General features: G+C 41.3%; 1 protein-coding gene across 1 annotated transcript in view; it reads left to right on the forward strand.

The window, feature by feature from the left end:
• The window catches only part of slc25a12 (solute carrier family 25 member 12), a 100,370-nt gene that overhangs the window by 58,152 nt on the left and 24,395 nt on the right, over window positions 1–17,823 (forward strand). The window contains exons 7-12 of the mRNA XM_060920091.1: window positions 5,336–5,474; window positions 5,636–5,729; window positions 6,138–6,222; window positions 7,727–7,808; window positions 9,406–9,564; window positions 11,037–11,089. Coding sequence (XP_060776074.1) covers window positions 5,336–5,474; window positions 5,636–5,729; window positions 6,138–6,222; window positions 7,727–7,808; window positions 9,406–9,564; window positions 11,037–11,089 — 612 coding nt within the window. The remainder of the gene's footprint in view (window positions 1–5,335; window positions 5,475–5,635; window positions 5,730–6,137; window positions 6,223–7,726; window positions 7,809–9,405; window positions 9,565–11,036; window positions 11,090–17,823) is intronic.

Genomic DNA, 17,823 nt, shown 5'->3' on the forward strand with positions numbered 1-17,823 from the left:
GCCACGATACAAGATGTATCCAGAGGCGGGGCTTCGTGAAATGATAACACAAAAATATAAAAATGTATTCCGGTCACAATTTTGTTTATATCAGGGGTTTTCAAAGTGTGGGAGAGTCCGCCCCCCGTCAGAGAGCAAATAGACAACAGCGCCCCCCCCCTTTACAATTTTTGTTGTTGCTATACTTAATGTTCCATGCGTATCTAAAAAATTGGTTATTGTACACATTTTTATTTTTTTTTCTTTTACACATTTTAAACATCTGTGCTTTTTGAAAACATCTTTTTTACACATTTTAAACATCTGTGCTTTTTTTAAAAACATCTTGTTTTACACATTTTAAACATCTGTGCTTTTTTAAAACATCTTTTTGCACATTTTAAACATCTGTGCTTTTTAAAACCTTTTGTACACATTTTAAACATCTGTGCTTTTTAAAAACCTCTTTTTGCACATTTTAAACATCTGTGCTTTTCAAAACATCTTGTTTTACACATTTTAAACATCTGCTTTTTAAAACCTCTTTTTACACATTTTAAACATCTGTGCTTTTTAAAACATTTTTTACACATTTTAAACATCTGTGCTTTTTTAAAACCTCTTTTTTGCACATTTTAAGCATCTGTGCTTTTTAAAACATCTTTTTACACATTTTAAACATCTGTGCTTTTTAAAACCATTTTTTACACATTTTAAACATCTGTGCTTTTTAAAACCTCTTTTTACACATTTTAAACATCTGTGCTTTTTAAAACATCTTGTTTTACACATTTTAAACATCTGTGCTTTTTAAAACCTCTTTACACATTTTAAACATCTGTGCTTTTTAAAACCTCCTTACCCATTTTAAACATCTGTGCTTTTTAAAACATTTTTACACATTTTAAACATCTGTGCTTTTTAAAACATCTTGTTTTACACATTTTAAACATCTGTGCTTTTTAAAACCTCTTTACACATTTTAAACATCTGTGCTTTTTAAAACCTCCTTACCCATTTTAAACATCTGTGCTTTTTAAAACATTTTTACACATTTTAAACATCTGTGCTTTTTAAAACCTCTTTTTACACATTTTAAACATCTGCTTTTTAAAACATCTTGTTTTACACATTTTAAACATCTGTGCTTTTTAAAACCTCTTTAAACATTTTTACACATTTTAAACGTCTGTGCTTTTTTAAAACATTTTTTTACACATTTTAAACATGTGCTTTTTTAAAACCTCTTTTTACACATTTTAAACATCTGTGCTTTTTAAAACCTCTTTTGTACACATTTTAAACATCTGTGCTTTTTAAAACATCTTGTTTTACACATTTTAAACATCTGTGCTTTTTTTTTTTAAAAACATCTTGTTTTTACACATTTTAAACATCTCATAGCATCGTTAGCTAGCACCTCTTGGCAGACAACACACTGTGGCAGTGGAGCATCTTCAGATCCAGTCCATGAAAATCCAAACTTTAAATAATCGTGGTCATACTTCTTTTTTTTTTTTTTTTGCTTGGCCCAGACTCTGTCTCCTCACTCACTGTAGCTTTAGGTACTAAAAATCGATCCATTTTGTCTCTGGTAAAGGCTAGCTGAAGTTCGCTAGATGTCCGCAATAGTAACTTATTCTGGTTTATTTTTCCTCATGTTGCCTCCCTAGGGGAGGCGCGCCCCACGCTTTGAAAATCCCTGGTTTATATCATTATAAACCTGAGGAGATCGTATTTGCACTGAAATGTCACTTCATGTTCTTCTACAGTGATGTTCAAGCAGCATGTTTATTGTTTATTTCACTGCATTACAAATTGGTATTTTAACTTGTATTCCCAGAACCTGTGATTACCCTTAATATCATCATTGTACATCTGTAAGCGGATAATGATACAAGATACACACTCACTCACTTACAGGGCCCTCCATAATTATTGGTACCCTTTGTGAAGGTCTGTAAAAAGGGATGGGGGGGAACTCCACCTTTTGGTGAAGTAGATTCATTACGTATTTTTATTGAAAGTAACAGGGCTGTGAAAAATTTATGGAATTCCATGGATTTGACTGCAAAAATTTTTTTCCATTTTTGTAAATCGTGTATTTTTGCAAAAAGTATGTAGGGGGTGGGGGTACTCTGCTCATGGTTGGGGACCGTAATCACCAACGAGTACATTGTTTACTGGATGGGGGGAAATCTAACACCAGGGGTGTCTGTATTTTACAAATGCAAAAGACTTGATTGGATTCCCGAACGGGATCTTCATATCCAATTTACAATATAATGAAGAAAATTAATTAAAAATAGTCCTATTTACAATTCAAGAAATCGCTAAAACGACTCATAAATCAATAATAATAAGCCTCCGGTTAACTATGATTATTGGTTAAAATACTGCCATAAATTCCAATATGCAAATATGAACTTGTAAGCCAATCACTTTACGACATTGTACAAGTTTTACATACACATGACATCGTAGACCGTTTTACGACACAGCGCCATTTCTTTCTTACCATTTTCGGGTTACTCTTTTCAAACACGTGTTGACAATATAGCTTGTGATTAAGTGTTGATGATAAAAGATTTTTTCAGTGTGTCAGTGTCGCAGAGAGACATTGTACAGAGGGAGGATGACGATAATGACAATGTGAAAAAAGTAGACAAGGAAAAACGGTATCAAGAATCCGTGGAAATGGCGGTGGCTGGAATTTAAAGTCGATCATGTGCAGGGAAAGAAACACGCAGAATTGGTGAAATTAAAGCAGTCAAATAACAGATTATCAGGTATTTACATCTTGTTTTCATATTTGCAAAACTTTCTAAATGGTTTTACTTGAAATGCCTATCAGTATTTTCAATCTTCATTTAATTCATGTAGCTAAACTGTTCTCAATGTATACGTTGGTTTATAAGTAAGAAAAATTATTTCAAGTCATGTTCTACTTTTTCAATATTATGAAAAATACTGATGGATAGTTTTAACGTCAAAACAAAACTATAATCATTAAAATATGCACATTTTGGGAGCAATTTTCTCTTTCAGGCCACACCAGCGAGTGGCCTAGTGGTTAGCATGTCCGCGCCTCGATCGGGAGATCGCGAGTTCTACTCACAGTTGGGTCGTACCAAAGACCATCATAAAAATGGTGCGTACTGTCATCTGGCAAGGCACGCTGCAATACAGATGCGAGTGGGGAGTCAAACTCTCACGGTTACCAGAGGACCAGCCGCCCACTGTAACCCTAGCTATGTAATATAGGCAAGAGGCCGAAGGCTATGAAACCGAGATCAGCACCGCCAAACGCACCATGTATGGCGCAGGAAGGACTTTGAACTTTTTTTTTTTACTTTCTCTTTCAGGAGATGCTAAGAATGTTCTATTTGATGCAAGATTTACTTCGTTTCTGGGGCCATGTGGACTCCATACCCTCAGCTTCAGACCCCCTGCATTTTTTTTTTTCCCCTCTCAGATTTTACTTTTTCCATTTCACAGCCCTGAAGTAATTATTTCTTGATGATGGATTTATTTTTCTTTGAATAAATGTATTTCAGTGAAAGTTTTTTTTTTTTTCCCCCTCATCGTTTCAGTGTGAGAAGATATTTCACCAAAAGGTGGCGCTTTTTTTTTCTAACCCTCTTTACAAGGGGCGCCAAAAATCATGGAGGGCACTATATGTATGTACAGTGGTGCTTGAAAGTTTGTGAACCCTTTAGAATTTTCTATATTTCTGCATAAATATGACCTAAAACATCATCAGATTTTCACCCAAGTCCTAAAAGTAGATAAAGAGAACCCTGTTAAACAAATGAGACAAAAATATTATACTTGGTCATTTATTTATTGAGGAAAATGATCCAATATTACATATCTGTGAGTGGCAAAAGTATGTGAACCTCTAGGATTAGCAGTTAATTTGAAGGTGAAATTAGAGTCAGGTGTTTTCAATCAATGGGATGACAATCAGGTGTGAGTGGGCACCCTGTTTTATTTAAAGAACAGGGATCTATCAAAGTCTGATCTTTACAACACGTTTGTGGAAGTGTATCATGGCACAAACAAAAAAGATTTCCGAGGACCTCAGAAAAAGCGTTGTTGATGCTCATCAGGCTGGAAAAGGTTACAAAACCATCTCTAAAGAGTTTGGACTCCACCAATCCACAGTCAGACAGATTGTGTACAAATGGAGGAAATTCAAGACCATTGTTACCCTCCCCAGGAGTGGTCGACCAACAAAGATCACTCCAAGAGCAAGGCGTGTAATAGTCGGCGAGGTCACAAAGGACCCCAGGGTAACTTCTAAGCAACTGAAGTTCTCTCTCACATTGGCTAATGTTCATGAGTCCACCATCAGGAGAACACTGAACAACAATGGTGCGCATGGCAGGGTTGCAAGGAGAAAGCCACTGCTCTCCAAAAAGAACATTGCTGCTCGTCTGCAGTTTGCTAAAGATCACATGGACAAGCCAGAAGGCTATTGGAAAAATGTTTTGTGGACGGATGAGACTAAAATAGAACTTTTTGGTTTAAATGAGAAGCGTTATGTTTGGAGAAAGGAAAACACTGCATTCCAGCATAAGAACCTTATCCCATCTGTGAAACATGGTGGTGGTAGTATCATGTTTTTTTACCTGTTTTGCTGCATCTGGGCCAGGACGGCTTGCCATCATTGATGGAACAATGAATTCTGAATTATACCAGTGAATTCTAAAGGAAACTGTCAGGACATCTGTCCATGAACGGAATCTCAAGAGAAGGTGGGTCATGCAGCAAGACAACGACCCTAAGCATGCAAGTCGTTCTACCAAAGAATGGTTAAAGAAGAATAAAGTTAATGTTTTGGAATGGCCAAGTCAAAGTCCTGACCTTAATCCAATGGAAATGTTGTGGAAGGACCTGAAGCGAGCAGTTCATGTGAGGAAACCCACCAACATCCCAGAGTTGAAGCTGTTCTGTACGGAGGAATGGGCTAAAATTCCTCCAAGCCGGTGTGCAGGACTGATCAACAGTTACCGGAAATGTTTAGCTGCAGTTATTGCTGCACAAGGGGGTCACACCAGATACTGAAAGCAAAGGTTCACATACTTTTGCCACTCACAGATATGTAATATTGGATCATTTTCCTTATTAAATAAATGGCCAAGTATAATATTTTTGTCTCATTTGTTTAACTGGGTTCTCTTTATCTACTTTTAGGACTTGGGTGAAAATCTGATGATGTTTTAGGTCATATTTATGCAGAAATATAGAAAATTCTAAAGGGTTCACAAACTTTCAAGCACCACTGTATGTATGTATGTGTGCATACTTTTGTGTTAAATTACTTTATTATTGTGATATTTGCCGTCTCCAGGCAGCAGGTAGCGGAACCTCTCACATGGTCAGCTTCTCCTACTTCAACGCCTTCAACTCACTCCTCAACAACATGGAACTCATCCGCAAAATCTACAGTACACTCGCCGGCAGCCGCAAAGACACACTCGTCACTAAAGGTACAGGCGTGTGATGTGTAATAAACGTCTTGTCTATGTGTTATTTGAGTTGTCTCCTTAATCAAGTTATTTTTCAGTGAAAGAGGTGCTCGTTATTATCTCTGTCTGTGTGTGTGTGTGTTGGGATTTTGAACATCCTGTAACTGTCTGTCTGTCTATAGAGGAGTTTGTCCATGCTGCAAACAAGTTTGGTCAGATCACTCCTATGGAGATTGATATCCTGTATCAGCTCGCTGGCCTCCACTCCCAGACTGGGTAATGTGTCAAGTTTATTTGTGTAGCGCTTTTAACAGTAAACATTGTCGCGAACAGCTTTACAGAATTTGAACGACTTAAAACATGAGCTAATTTTATTCCTAATCTATCCCCAATGAGCAAGCCTGTGGCGACGGTGGCAAGGAAAAACTCCCTCAGACAACATGAGGAAGAAACCTCGAGAGGAACCAGACTCAAAAGGGAACCCATCCTCATTTGGGCAACAATGAGGATGGGTTCCCATTTGAGTATCAGTTCAACATACATGTTTTTATATATGTACATTTGGCTAGTTTCTGGTTTAACGTTGAATTTTTTGCACCCAGCTAAAACAGATGCTCTGGGATTGTTGTGGGAACTGAACACAGACTATTCTCACCATGTGCTTTACTTGTGTTTCCCCTTTAGGCGTCTGAACCTGGCTGATATTGAGCGAATAGCTCCTCTGGAGGAGGGCGCGTTGCCTTATCACCTAGCAGAGGCGCAGAAACAGGTGGGATCACCGTGTGATTGTGATTAGACGGTGCCGAATGTGCACCTGTTTGTCCGAATCGCTCCACGTGGCTTGTTATTAAACCTTCTATTACACACCATCACTGTCTATAGGCAGATTCTACCATAACAGAGGCCAGTTAAGTCCCATCTCCTTAAATTGCTGAATTGATTATTTTGATCATTCTATTAAGTTTTTCTAGTAGCATTTGGGGTCTTGGACATTCACAGTAAATTTTAGGACAGTAGTCCTGGTAACTAATTAATAAAAGCCTGACATGACAGACATGCTAAATGACAATAGAAACACATCGGTTTCTATCATCAAAACCTGACAGACAAACTAACGTCTACCATCATATTCTGACAGACACTCTAGATGACAATAGCAACAAAACTGTTTCTTACATTATTAATCTGACAAATTTAGTAATAATATTAAATACCTCATCACTAGAACCAAATAAAATATTGAAATAAAAAAGATAAAATTTATTTTCAAAATTGAAATATCAACAATAATTGTCAGAACAGTGACGATAGACACGACTGTGTCACTTTCGCGGGGAAATAACACATTGAAATGGTCTGTCGGCTGAAAGGGTCGCAAGTGGCTCTGATTTATCTCAACTTACGACAGTTTTCCTCCAGAAAATTTTAAATATGAATGCACAAATATATTCTCAATGTTTCTATCGTCAAACATTTCTATCGTCAGGATAGCTGACTGAAAATCTTACCTTGATTTATTTGATGAAATCTAGCTGTCAGAACTCCAAGTCTTGCCCGGAAGTAAATGTCTGCTATCACAAAAATCACGCGCAGTAGAATTTCCTCTTTGCGTCAGTCAACATGTGCGTGGCGAGGGCTTGAATTTTGCTATCGTCAGGTGCATTTGACTGACAGACTGACGATAGCATTTTTTAAAAATAACTGTGGGCTTCTCTCGTGAACGAAATAGTTTTTTCGCTGTTAATCTATTTCAACTCTATCTGTTGACACCCAAAAATGATAAAGCCTGCTTCCACACGATAACTACCAAAGATCCATAAAGGCCGAGTCTATCGTCAGGTCATCTGACAGAAATTCACTGACGATAGCAACAGGGAGAATGAAAGTCATCTTTAAAATGGGAGTTATGTCTGTCAGATATGTCAAAGAAATAGAACTTTATTCTTTAAAAATCTTTTATTGATATACTCAGTGTATTTTTAAATGACGTGCTGGTTTAGAAGACCAAATACCATATTTTCAATCTTGAAAATATTACCTCACTGAAAAAAGGACAAGAAAAATGTCTTATTTTGTGGGCAAGTGATTAATGGACCCAGTTACGGTAGAATCTGCCTATAGATGATAAACTTGTTGTGTGGGGGGAATGTATTTGAATAATATGATTATTGCAGCATTTTGGTCAAGACCTACTGGGTTTTTTGGTTTTTAATCTGGAAGAATTTGGACAGACATGTTTATCAGATCTGTGTGTCTACTTCTGTCTCTTTCAGATGCATGGCGATGCATCTCGTCCCGTGTGGCTCCAAGCTGCTGAGTCAGCCTATCGCTTTACGCTGGGCTCTATTGCTGGAGGTGAAAGATTATAGATAGTTTTCACTGACGTCACGGCATTCCGGGGAACGCCCTCCAGCCGCCATCTTGTGGGGCAAACTAAATGGACCATCGCCATTACTGGCTACGTTATCTCGGACGAATTTATGAAGTTATATAGTCAGTTTTCTAAAATAAAGATCAATGTCGGCAAAATCAAGCAAACAGAAGTATATAGATACATTAGACGACATCTCACGACAACGGTATGCAGCCAAACTGGCCTTGATTGGGGGAATTGACCCCTACGAACTGGACAAAGATGCATTTTCAAGTGACTATGCAGGGCTGCCAAAGCCTGAAACTGCCAAAGCCTGCTCCAAAGCCTGAAACTGACTTCATCAAACTTTAAAGGCTGTCTGGTATATACAACTTTATATATTCACAGCGCGCCTTTTGTCGGATGCCGCCTTTTTCACGGCTGAATCGCGCAGATCCGATTTTTTTTTTGGGGGGGGTGTTGGAGTGTCTGATTATAATTTCAAAGTAAATTCTGTATTAAAATTACTAAATAAGCAAATCCGTTACAGTCCATGAAACAGGAAGTATAAGGATGAGAAAAAAACAGTTTAAATCAGAAAGCTGCGCACATTTGCGCAGTCCTGCACACCGCTCGGGCTGCGCAAATGTGCGCAGCTTTCCGATTTAAACTTTTTTTCTCATCCTTATACTTCCTGTTTCATGGACTGTAATGGATTTGCTTATTTGGTAATTTTAATACAGAATTTACTTTGAAATTATAATCAGACACTCCAACGCCCCCCCGAAAAAAAAAAAAATCGGATCTGTGCGATTCAGGCGGCATCCGCCAAAAGGCGCGCTGTTTGCATCCCAAACACAAATCAAATCATACAGAATAGACCTAAAATGTTTTTCAAAAATGACCCTTGCGTGAGTGAAGTGACAAGTTTCAAATAGAAACGTGACAAACGAGCGATATTAAGTGTACATTACAATGTAAACGTACACTCAGCGGTTCCAGTTAGGCATTCTCCAGAGATTGTTCACATGATGTTTTGGTTTCCAAAAACAAACTTAAACACAATTGATTGTTTATTTAAACAACTTACCACTTATAAAATGATCGGAGCAGACTTTGCTGTATTTGGAAGGCTGATAATCCTTGCGGTTGATTCTCGCAAGCCATAGATTTCTCCTTTGTATGCTGAGTTTCTTTGTTTGCTCGCCTTCGTGCTCCCGTACAGTGGGAATTCCATAAAAGCTCCGCTTGACTTCATCATTTGACCTATTACGACAGCCGTGAATACAACAGGTGTGCACCATTGCTAGCTTTAAATAGCCTGCTTGGGTTCTTTTGAAGACTTTGTACTCGCGCGTTACAATGTGTGCTCAGTCACCCGTACGGTAAGCTTGACCCGCAAGATGGCCGCCACTAGGGAATCCCTGACTCTGTGACGTCATGTGAAAACTATCTAGACACACACACCATTCAGCACAGACAGACAAAATTGACTTTTAGTCACAACTGAAATTTACATCATGTTTAAGAAAAAATCAGCAGAATTACCCAGTTAAAGATCTTCAACATGCTGATGTAAGATGAATAATCTGTGTGTAGCGACGGGAGCGACAGCGGTGTACCCTATAGACCTGGTGAAGACGCGGATGCAGAACCAGCGCTCCACCGGCTCCTTTGTAGGAGAACTCATGTATAAGAACAGCTTCGACTGTGCCAAGAAAGTCTTGCGTTACGAGGGCTTCTTCGGTTTCTACAGAGGTAACACAATTTGTGTGTGTGTGTGTGTGTGTGTGAGAAAGAGAAAGAGTGCAGGCCTTAAAAGTTCTTTACCCACTGCACAATGCTGTAGTATCGAAAGAACCCGGAGTGTTTACTCTCAAAGTGTGTTATGTGCTGAAGTTAAATTCTATCAGCCAGTTGAAAACACGTTCATATGAACTCAACACTCGCCTTTTCTTTACACTTCTTTAACCTGACCTTGTTCTTATCATTTAATGCAAGTTTTAATTACATAGCGTAAGGTGTTAGCGAAGATATCTAACCGCCGACGAGATTAGCTCCATTAGAAAGGGTCTCAAAAGAGTAGCAACTGGAGTCCCAAAGAAAAAAAGAAGCTCTGGTATCTGAAAAATGTCACTAAGGCTACGTTCACACTGCGGGCTGAAGTGACTCAAATCCGATCTTTTCGCCCATATGTGACCTGTATCCGATCTTTTATTGACAATATGAACGACACAGATCCGATTTTTTCAAATCCGACCCAGGCCGTTTGGATATGTGGTCCTAATTCCGATTCCTATCCGCTCTTTTCATATGCGACTTCAGTCTGAACCGCCAGGTCGCATTCATCCGACTTACACGTCATCAACAAGCCACAAACGTCACTATTCTGCGCTGAAGTAGGCGGCGGGTCTCTCAAAAAAAGTTACAACAACACCCAGATTTAAATTCACTTCGTTCGGTCCCCCCCACTTATAGGGAGGAAAAAATGTCTATGCTGTCTTTCTTTGCATAAGGCAAACCTCACGGAAAAATCAAAAGACTAATTACCATTCGGTTTATTGAGGTGCACAGCAGTGTATACATAGTTGCAACAACTCACATAAAACAAAACAAAGACTGATATTCGGTTGGTTGAGCTGCGCAGACTGCACAGGTTGCGAGCTCGAGCTTGGTTGCTATGGTTACTAACAACAAGTTTGACAGGCATATCGGGGTTGGGGTTGGTTTGCTGGCAGCTTTGTCCCCCCCAGTTTTTTGTCCCTCCCAGTTCAAAAAAACGTATCTGCGCCCCTGCGCATGACATCAATGCGAGGGACGCTTCGGGCTGTGAAGGTTCTGAATCTTCTCAATGGAAGGACGCAGAGGTTAGGGAGCTGATTTCCATTTGGGGGGATGCAGCTATTCAAGCTAGATTGGATGAGTCATACCGCAACCGGGCGGTTTTACTTCCGTAAACATTGGCCATGCTCACTGCGTGTGACGTCGTCGTATCCTGCAATGCGCATGTGGAACACTTTTAGGTCGCTTTTCGTTCATACTGAGGATCACATACAAGTCGCATATATTTGTTAATGTGAACGACCTCACAAAAAAATTGGATTTCACAAAAAAATCGGAATTGAGCATTAAGCCTTGCAGTGTGAACGTAGCGTAATTCAACTTTGCTAATCTGGAGAGAGTTGGTTAATCTGTGCTTGTCTTGTTTTATTGTCTCTGTGTGTCTTCAGGTCTCGTTCCCCAGCTCATTGGTGTGGCTCCAGAGAAGGCTATCAAACTTACTGTAAGTGCTTTTCCTTTTTCTATCGAACCTCCAAACCTTCCTGAGTGTGTATAACCTTACATTGTCGGTCTGTTTTTACTGGGTTTTTTTTTTTTTGTGGTTTTTTTTTTTTATTATTATACCACACACATTTTGTGATGCATGTGACAGAATTTATCCAAGTTCAGAGTACAATGGATTGCAGCATAAGCACTAAACTAGACCATGTCAGTAGCGGGTGCTGAAGCACCACTGTAGAGACCATACACGCATTGCAGCAGAGATATATGTGTTATTTACCAGCTGGGAGGGCCGTATCGTGAAATACCGTGACCGAGGTCTTGAAAGTACTGGCCAAGGTCACGGTATTTCACCATACGGACCGGCCTTAAGCTGGTAAATAATATATTTATTTTTTTCATTACCAAATTCTAACAGAAAACGAGAGTGCCTGAAAGGGAAAACCGAGCCGAGCCGCCATTTTGAATCCTCATTCACGGCTGTAATGCAAATGGCTTCCTCCTCGGTATACAAGTGCACTTCCATACCTGCCAACCTGTACGCATCTTGCGTAGCCGCTACGAATTTTTACCTCATTGTACGACTGTACGTTTTCACATTAAAAAGTACGCATATCGTCCGAACTCGCATTTCAGTCAAGTTCTCGCTGAAGTTGATACCGCTGATCTGTGAGAAAACTCAAAGCCAGAATGGAACGCTTTGCCCAGTCCCCCCGCCCCTCTTCCAGAGCGTGTGGCTCTGCCCTCTTCACCCCCTCCCCTTCCTCCTTCGCATCTCTGACTTGAGTGCAGCGGTGCAGCCAGGTGGCTAGAGCGAGTCGGGGATTGAAACGTCGGTTAGAGACGTCGTTTTTATATTTGTAACAGAAACGGTTGTGTTTCACGTGTACTCGAGCTTCCTAGCCATTATTTTGTGCATTTACAACACCAACAGTACAGGCTAGTTCTTCATTTAACTTCGAAGCCGTCACTCGAGGTTGCATATTCGATGCGGTAACCAACGAAACCTGATTACAATTCCTCTCGCGCTCTCATTGAATCACTATGATAAGTACCACTTTATTGATGTGCTGAACAAAACGTAGCGCGTTGTATATCTTAAGGGCAGTCGGTAACTTCTGTTAATGGTAGCCTAGAATGTTTGCAGATGACGTGAAGTCGAAAATTGGTCATCCCTCTTATGAAAAAACCTGCGTGGTACTGCAGTATCAAATGCTTTTTTATACAGTATTACTGCAGTAAATGCAATATTTCGAATGCAAATGCAGTAGTTTGCACATGAAAAAGGCATACTACAAAATACTGCAGTGTACTGTATAATGCAATATTTTTACTGTGTAATGCAATATACTTCCAACATGTTAAAAAATGCAAAAGTCTAAACCTATTGCATGGGAAATTTGTGCAGACCATGTTTTGTGTTGAAAGTGCCTTTTTTACATACTGTATTAATTTAATGTGGTGTTATTTATTTTGAAAGAGTGGCTCTGGTTTAATTTCATTTTATTTGCACATGTATTTAATGTTTGTTGTGCTTTTCAAAACGGAAGGAAGTTCCCAAGAGCCATCAATAACCGTTTCCCAAAGTCTATCAATAGGAATGTTTTACAAAACTGGACTATGTTCCCAAGGTCAATCATTAAAACTGGATTGAAAGTGTGTTTTTGGTCTGCTGGTTGTGGTCTGTGGGGGCGCATGCGCGCCGGGTTGGGGTGAGGTTGACGCGAGGGGGGGTACTCATGAAATTGTAAAATTGTACTCATAAAATTTTTTCAAGGTTGGCAGGTATGCACTTCCATGGCAGGGAAAAAACTACATTTTGCCGCCTATGTAGTCCCCTATTTATACAAAATTGAGTCATTCAGGATTCAGCCGTGTTTTTGCTTGGCGTTGTCAACAGTTGCATGTTTTTAGCTTTCTCCTGAAACGTTTTCTTTTATTTCTTCTTCCTCAGGGTAGTAAAACTCGCTTTCGCTGTGAACACTGTCGTTATCGCTATCCATGCTGTAAAATTAATGCTATTGTCCTGAGAAATGCGAAAATAAATGTTCACAAAAATTGCTACTATGTTTGTTGTTGTGAACGAGCAAGTCACCAGAGGTCCATAACCGGGGTCCGTATCGTAGGATACGGACCCGCTCGCCAGCCAATCAGAGCGCAGGATTTGATGGAAACTAGACTGCGAAAAAAATAAATAAAGGATATTACACGGTTGTGCAAAGATATGACGTTTATCTTCGAGTGGTGAACGTATTCATGAGTGAGTGAAAATATTTCCAGCACGAGAAGATAAACTTCGTATCTTTGCAGCACCGTGCTATATTCATTATACTACATGGACACGTCCACAAAAAATGTGGAAGTTAATCAAAATAATTTAAATTTTGAGTCAGTTTGCCATGTTCACAACGCGCATCGTTATCGGAGTGAAATATCAGCAATTATTACACATACAGGCCACTTTTTCGATGGAATAAAAATGTGTTCTTTATTCCCTTCTAGTGGATTTATTAATTGCATGTAATATTCTTATCACTTATCCTCCATGTATTACGCCACTCTCTTCAATGGAGAATGAGCGTGCAGTATTGTTACAATACTGCACGTCACACATCGGAGCTCATACGAAGATCCAGTGACAACTTTTTCTGCTGCGCACGCACAATCATTTCTTTGTCGGCCGGGAAAGAGAGAAGACGAGGCTAATCCAGTGCTAGGTTTAAGCACTAAATAAATAAATAAACTGAAACTGAAGACGCGCTGAACACCCGAAAGGCTACCAAAACTTCGTTATATATTCTTCAAACATATTTACAAGAGAAAAACATACCAACGGACATCAAAAAACCAGAAAAGAGACACATCAGAGATGTAAAACTTCAGCGCTAGCGAGCGACTGTAACATTTTGTAAACAAACATGGCTGCGAGGTTTGCTTCGTTTGGAAAAGCAGAAGATTTTGAGAGAAGTGACGCCGGGCCAGGCCGCAGTAGGGGGGTTTCCTGCCGCCCGGAGGCGTGGAAAGGAGACTCCACTGACTGGTTATCAAAGGCCGGCTAACTCTCCCGATCATACTCTTCGCCAACGTCCAGTCTCTGGCAAACAAGATGGATGATCTTCACAGTCAGATGGCTACACATACCCCTTTTCCACCAAATCAGTTCCAGGGCTGGTTCGGGGGCGGTGCTGGTTCACAACTCGTTCAACTTGCGAGCCAACTGAGAACCAGTTTGCTTTTCCATAGCTCGCGGTGCTAAGGGGAGACACGTCAGTTACGTCGCTGTATACGTCAGTTACGTCGCTGTATATGTCAGTTACGTCGCTACGTTTGCATAAACCTTGGCGCCAATATCGAAGCAAAAACAACACAGAAGAAGCAGCAGCAACAACAACAATAATAATGGGTGACTTCGCGTTTGTACAGCTGCTGCTTCTCGTCGCTTAAAAATGGCGATCTTTCGCGGTCTTGTTATTGTTGTTGGTCTTAACAACTCCACCCCCCCCGCTGACGTAAGCGGTTCTTTCCTCTGGCCCAGCAGAGAGTTGGTGCTAGCCTGGAACTGGTTTTTCTGGCCCCAGAGCCAGTTCTTTGTCAGTGGAAACAGAAAACCCGGTTCCAAACTAAGCACTGGCCCCGAACCAGCCCTGAAACTGCTTTAGTGGAAAAGGGGCATCAGAGGTGCATCCAGGATTGTTCCGTTTTATGTTTTTGTGAAACATGGCTTGGACAGAGGATCCCCGACGAAGCCATAACACCGGCAGGCTACAGTGTTTACAGAGCTGACCGCAGCACTACAGAATGCGGTAAAACACGCGGAGGAGGAACAGCGGTCCTCGTTAAACAATCCTGGAGCACCGACAACACGGTAATATCACGGTCATGCTCTGAAGACATGGAATATATCACTTTGAGGTGCAGACCATTTTATTTGCCAAGAGAACTGCAGTGCATCATACTGAGTACTGTGTATATCCCCCCGCTCGGCTAACGAGGACAGTGCACTAAAAGAACTGCATGATATGATCAGCAGACACGAAAACTCCTACCCAGATGCTGCTATTGTTATCTTAGGAGACTTCAACCGCTGTGATCTCTGGAAAAGCATCCCTAAATTTCATCAGTTTGTGAATTTTCCCATCCGGGGGAAACTGCACTTTGGACAAATGCTACAGCAATATTAGAAATGCTTCTACTGCAGTCTCCAAGCCGCATTTTGGGAAATGTGACCACCTTGCAATTCTGTTTCAACCCGCCTATACCAGGAGGCTTAAAGCAGACCCAGTCACAGTCAGGACTGTGAAGATGCGGTCTGAAAATGCACTGGTGGAACTGCAGGGCTGCTTGGATGCCACGGACATGAACATTTTTAAGGAGGCTACAGACAATATACGTACATGAATACACAGATACTGTCAGCAGCTACATTGACTGGTGCACTTCCATATGCATCCCCTCCCGGAGTGTTCGTGCGTTTCCCAATCAGAAGCCCTGGTTCAACACGGACGTGCGCATCAAAATCAGGAACCGGTGTATGGCTTTTAAGTCAGGAGACATCACGGAGTACAAGCATGCTCTATATGAGCTCCAAAAATCCATCAAGGCTGCCAAGAGGACATACACCCAGAGACTTGAGAGCTGCTATAGGGAAAACAACACAAGAGAAATGTGGCAGGGGATCCAGTCAATCACCAACTACAGGAAGGATGCAAACAAAGCTGTAAACCAGAACATCCCTCTACCGGACAACCTCAACAGCTTCTACGCCAGATTCGACCAACACAACAGAGACATTCCCTTAAAGACCCCTTGCAACCCAGTGGAAACTGCACTCCAGGTGACACGCGCACACACACACACACACAGGTCCTCAGGGCTCTGAAGAAGGTTGAACCCCTTTAAAGCCTCGGTCACAACCGGCCGTACATGCTCCTACGGCCGGTCTACGTGCAAAAAACGCAAGAAACGGACGGAGGGCGCGCGTGTGACGTGCTGATTTTCGAGCCGTAGCCTGGCTGCAGACCGGCCGCAGAGGTTCTTTGTCATGTCAAACAAACTCTACGGGCACTTATGTTTTTTTCAGGTTGCAAGACAAACTTACGGCCAACGTGCGTCTTTCTCCACGAACAAAAAAAAACGCAGCGATTTGGGAAATGCCAAAAATCGCACTGCCAAAAAATCGTACGTCCGGTTGTGACCTAGGCTTAAGGCAGAGGGACCTGACCGTCTAGCACTGAGAGTCCTAAAGGCCTGCGCAGAACAGCTGGCGGAGGTGTATACAGACATCTTTAACACCTCACTCTTACAGGAAACAGTCCCACTCATCTTTAAGTTCTCTGTCATAGTGCCAGTCCCTAAAAAAAAAAAAAACACTACCACAATGAATGATTCCAGACCTGTGGCATTCACATCGGTTGCCATGAAGTGTCTGGAGAAGCTGGTTCTGCAACATATAAACTTTGTGGTTCCAGACACAGTGAACCCTCTTTAGTTTGCCTACTGCACGAACAGATCAGTGGATGATGTGGTGGCACTTCAGTACATCCTGCAACACCTGGACACTCAAAACACATGCGTGCAGCTATTGTTCCTGGATGACATTCTGCCTTTAACACGATCAGGCCGATGAAACTGACCGCTAAGCTGGCAAACCTGGGAGTACCAACACCCACCTGTAATTGGATCCTGGACTTCCTCATTAACAGGCCACAGGTGGTGAGGATGGGAAAGAAAGTCTCTGCTGAGCTTACAGTTGGCACAGGGACGCCGCAGGGCTGCTGCCTCAGCCCTAAACTTTTCGCACTGTACACCCATGACTTTGCATCCACCCAGGACAATAGTCATCAAGTATGCGGACGACACAACCATCCTTGGCCTCATCAGAGCGGGGGATGAGTCATCATACAGGGACTTGGTTCACAAGATCACCTTCTATGGAGAGGACAATGATCTTGTCCTTAACATAGACAAAACGAAAGAACTCAGATTTTAGGCCTCTCGCCATCATGGGGACTGACGTGAATCAGATGGACAGCTATAAGTTCCTAGGCCTTCACATTTCAGAAGACCTCAGCTGAGCTAAACACACTGCAACTTTAGTGAAAAGAGCCCAGCGGAGGCTTAGACGCTGGCCTCTCACCCAAGTCTATAGAGGACTTGCTGAGAGCATTCTCACCAGTGGTATCACAGCGTGGTATGGTAACATCACCCTAGCTGAGAAGAAATCGCTGCAGCAGGTAATTAAAACAGCAGAGAAAGTCATTGGCTCTGATCTCCCTTCCACTGACACTATGTACACCCAGCGCTGCAGAAGGAAAGCACAGAGCATCCTTAAAGGAGATACGCAGAACCTTTATTTTTAAATAAGTTTCTGAGTGGATAGTATCTCTGTCCTTGACTCTTGTATGCTGCATAAATGGGAATAAAGCAATATATTTTTGAGAGTTAAAATCGACCGCAAAGTTGGCATTTGAGCTGCCCCGCTGAGCCAGCCAGCCCTGAGTGCGTGACGTCACAGCGGTAACCGGTTTTAAGGCCGAGGCCTTTTACAGCTACAGACCAAAGTCATGTAAATAATAATTTATGGTGAAAGAAAGAAATACCGTTACCGACTTGCTCAATTAAGACTAATTTGACTTCATTGATTGTGGGTTGACTCTCTTTAAAACAGGAGAGGTGTTGTAACTTATGCAACATACATGTACATGCATGCATTTTCACTGATAAAATGTAAAAGGC

This window comes from Neoarius graeffei, chromosome 4, assembly GCF_027579695.1.
Source record: "Neoarius graeffei isolate fNeoGra1 chromosome 4, fNeoGra1.pri, whole genome shotgun sequence".
NCBI lineage: Eukaryota > Metazoa > Chordata > Actinopteri > Siluriformes > Ariidae > Neoarius > Neoarius graeffei.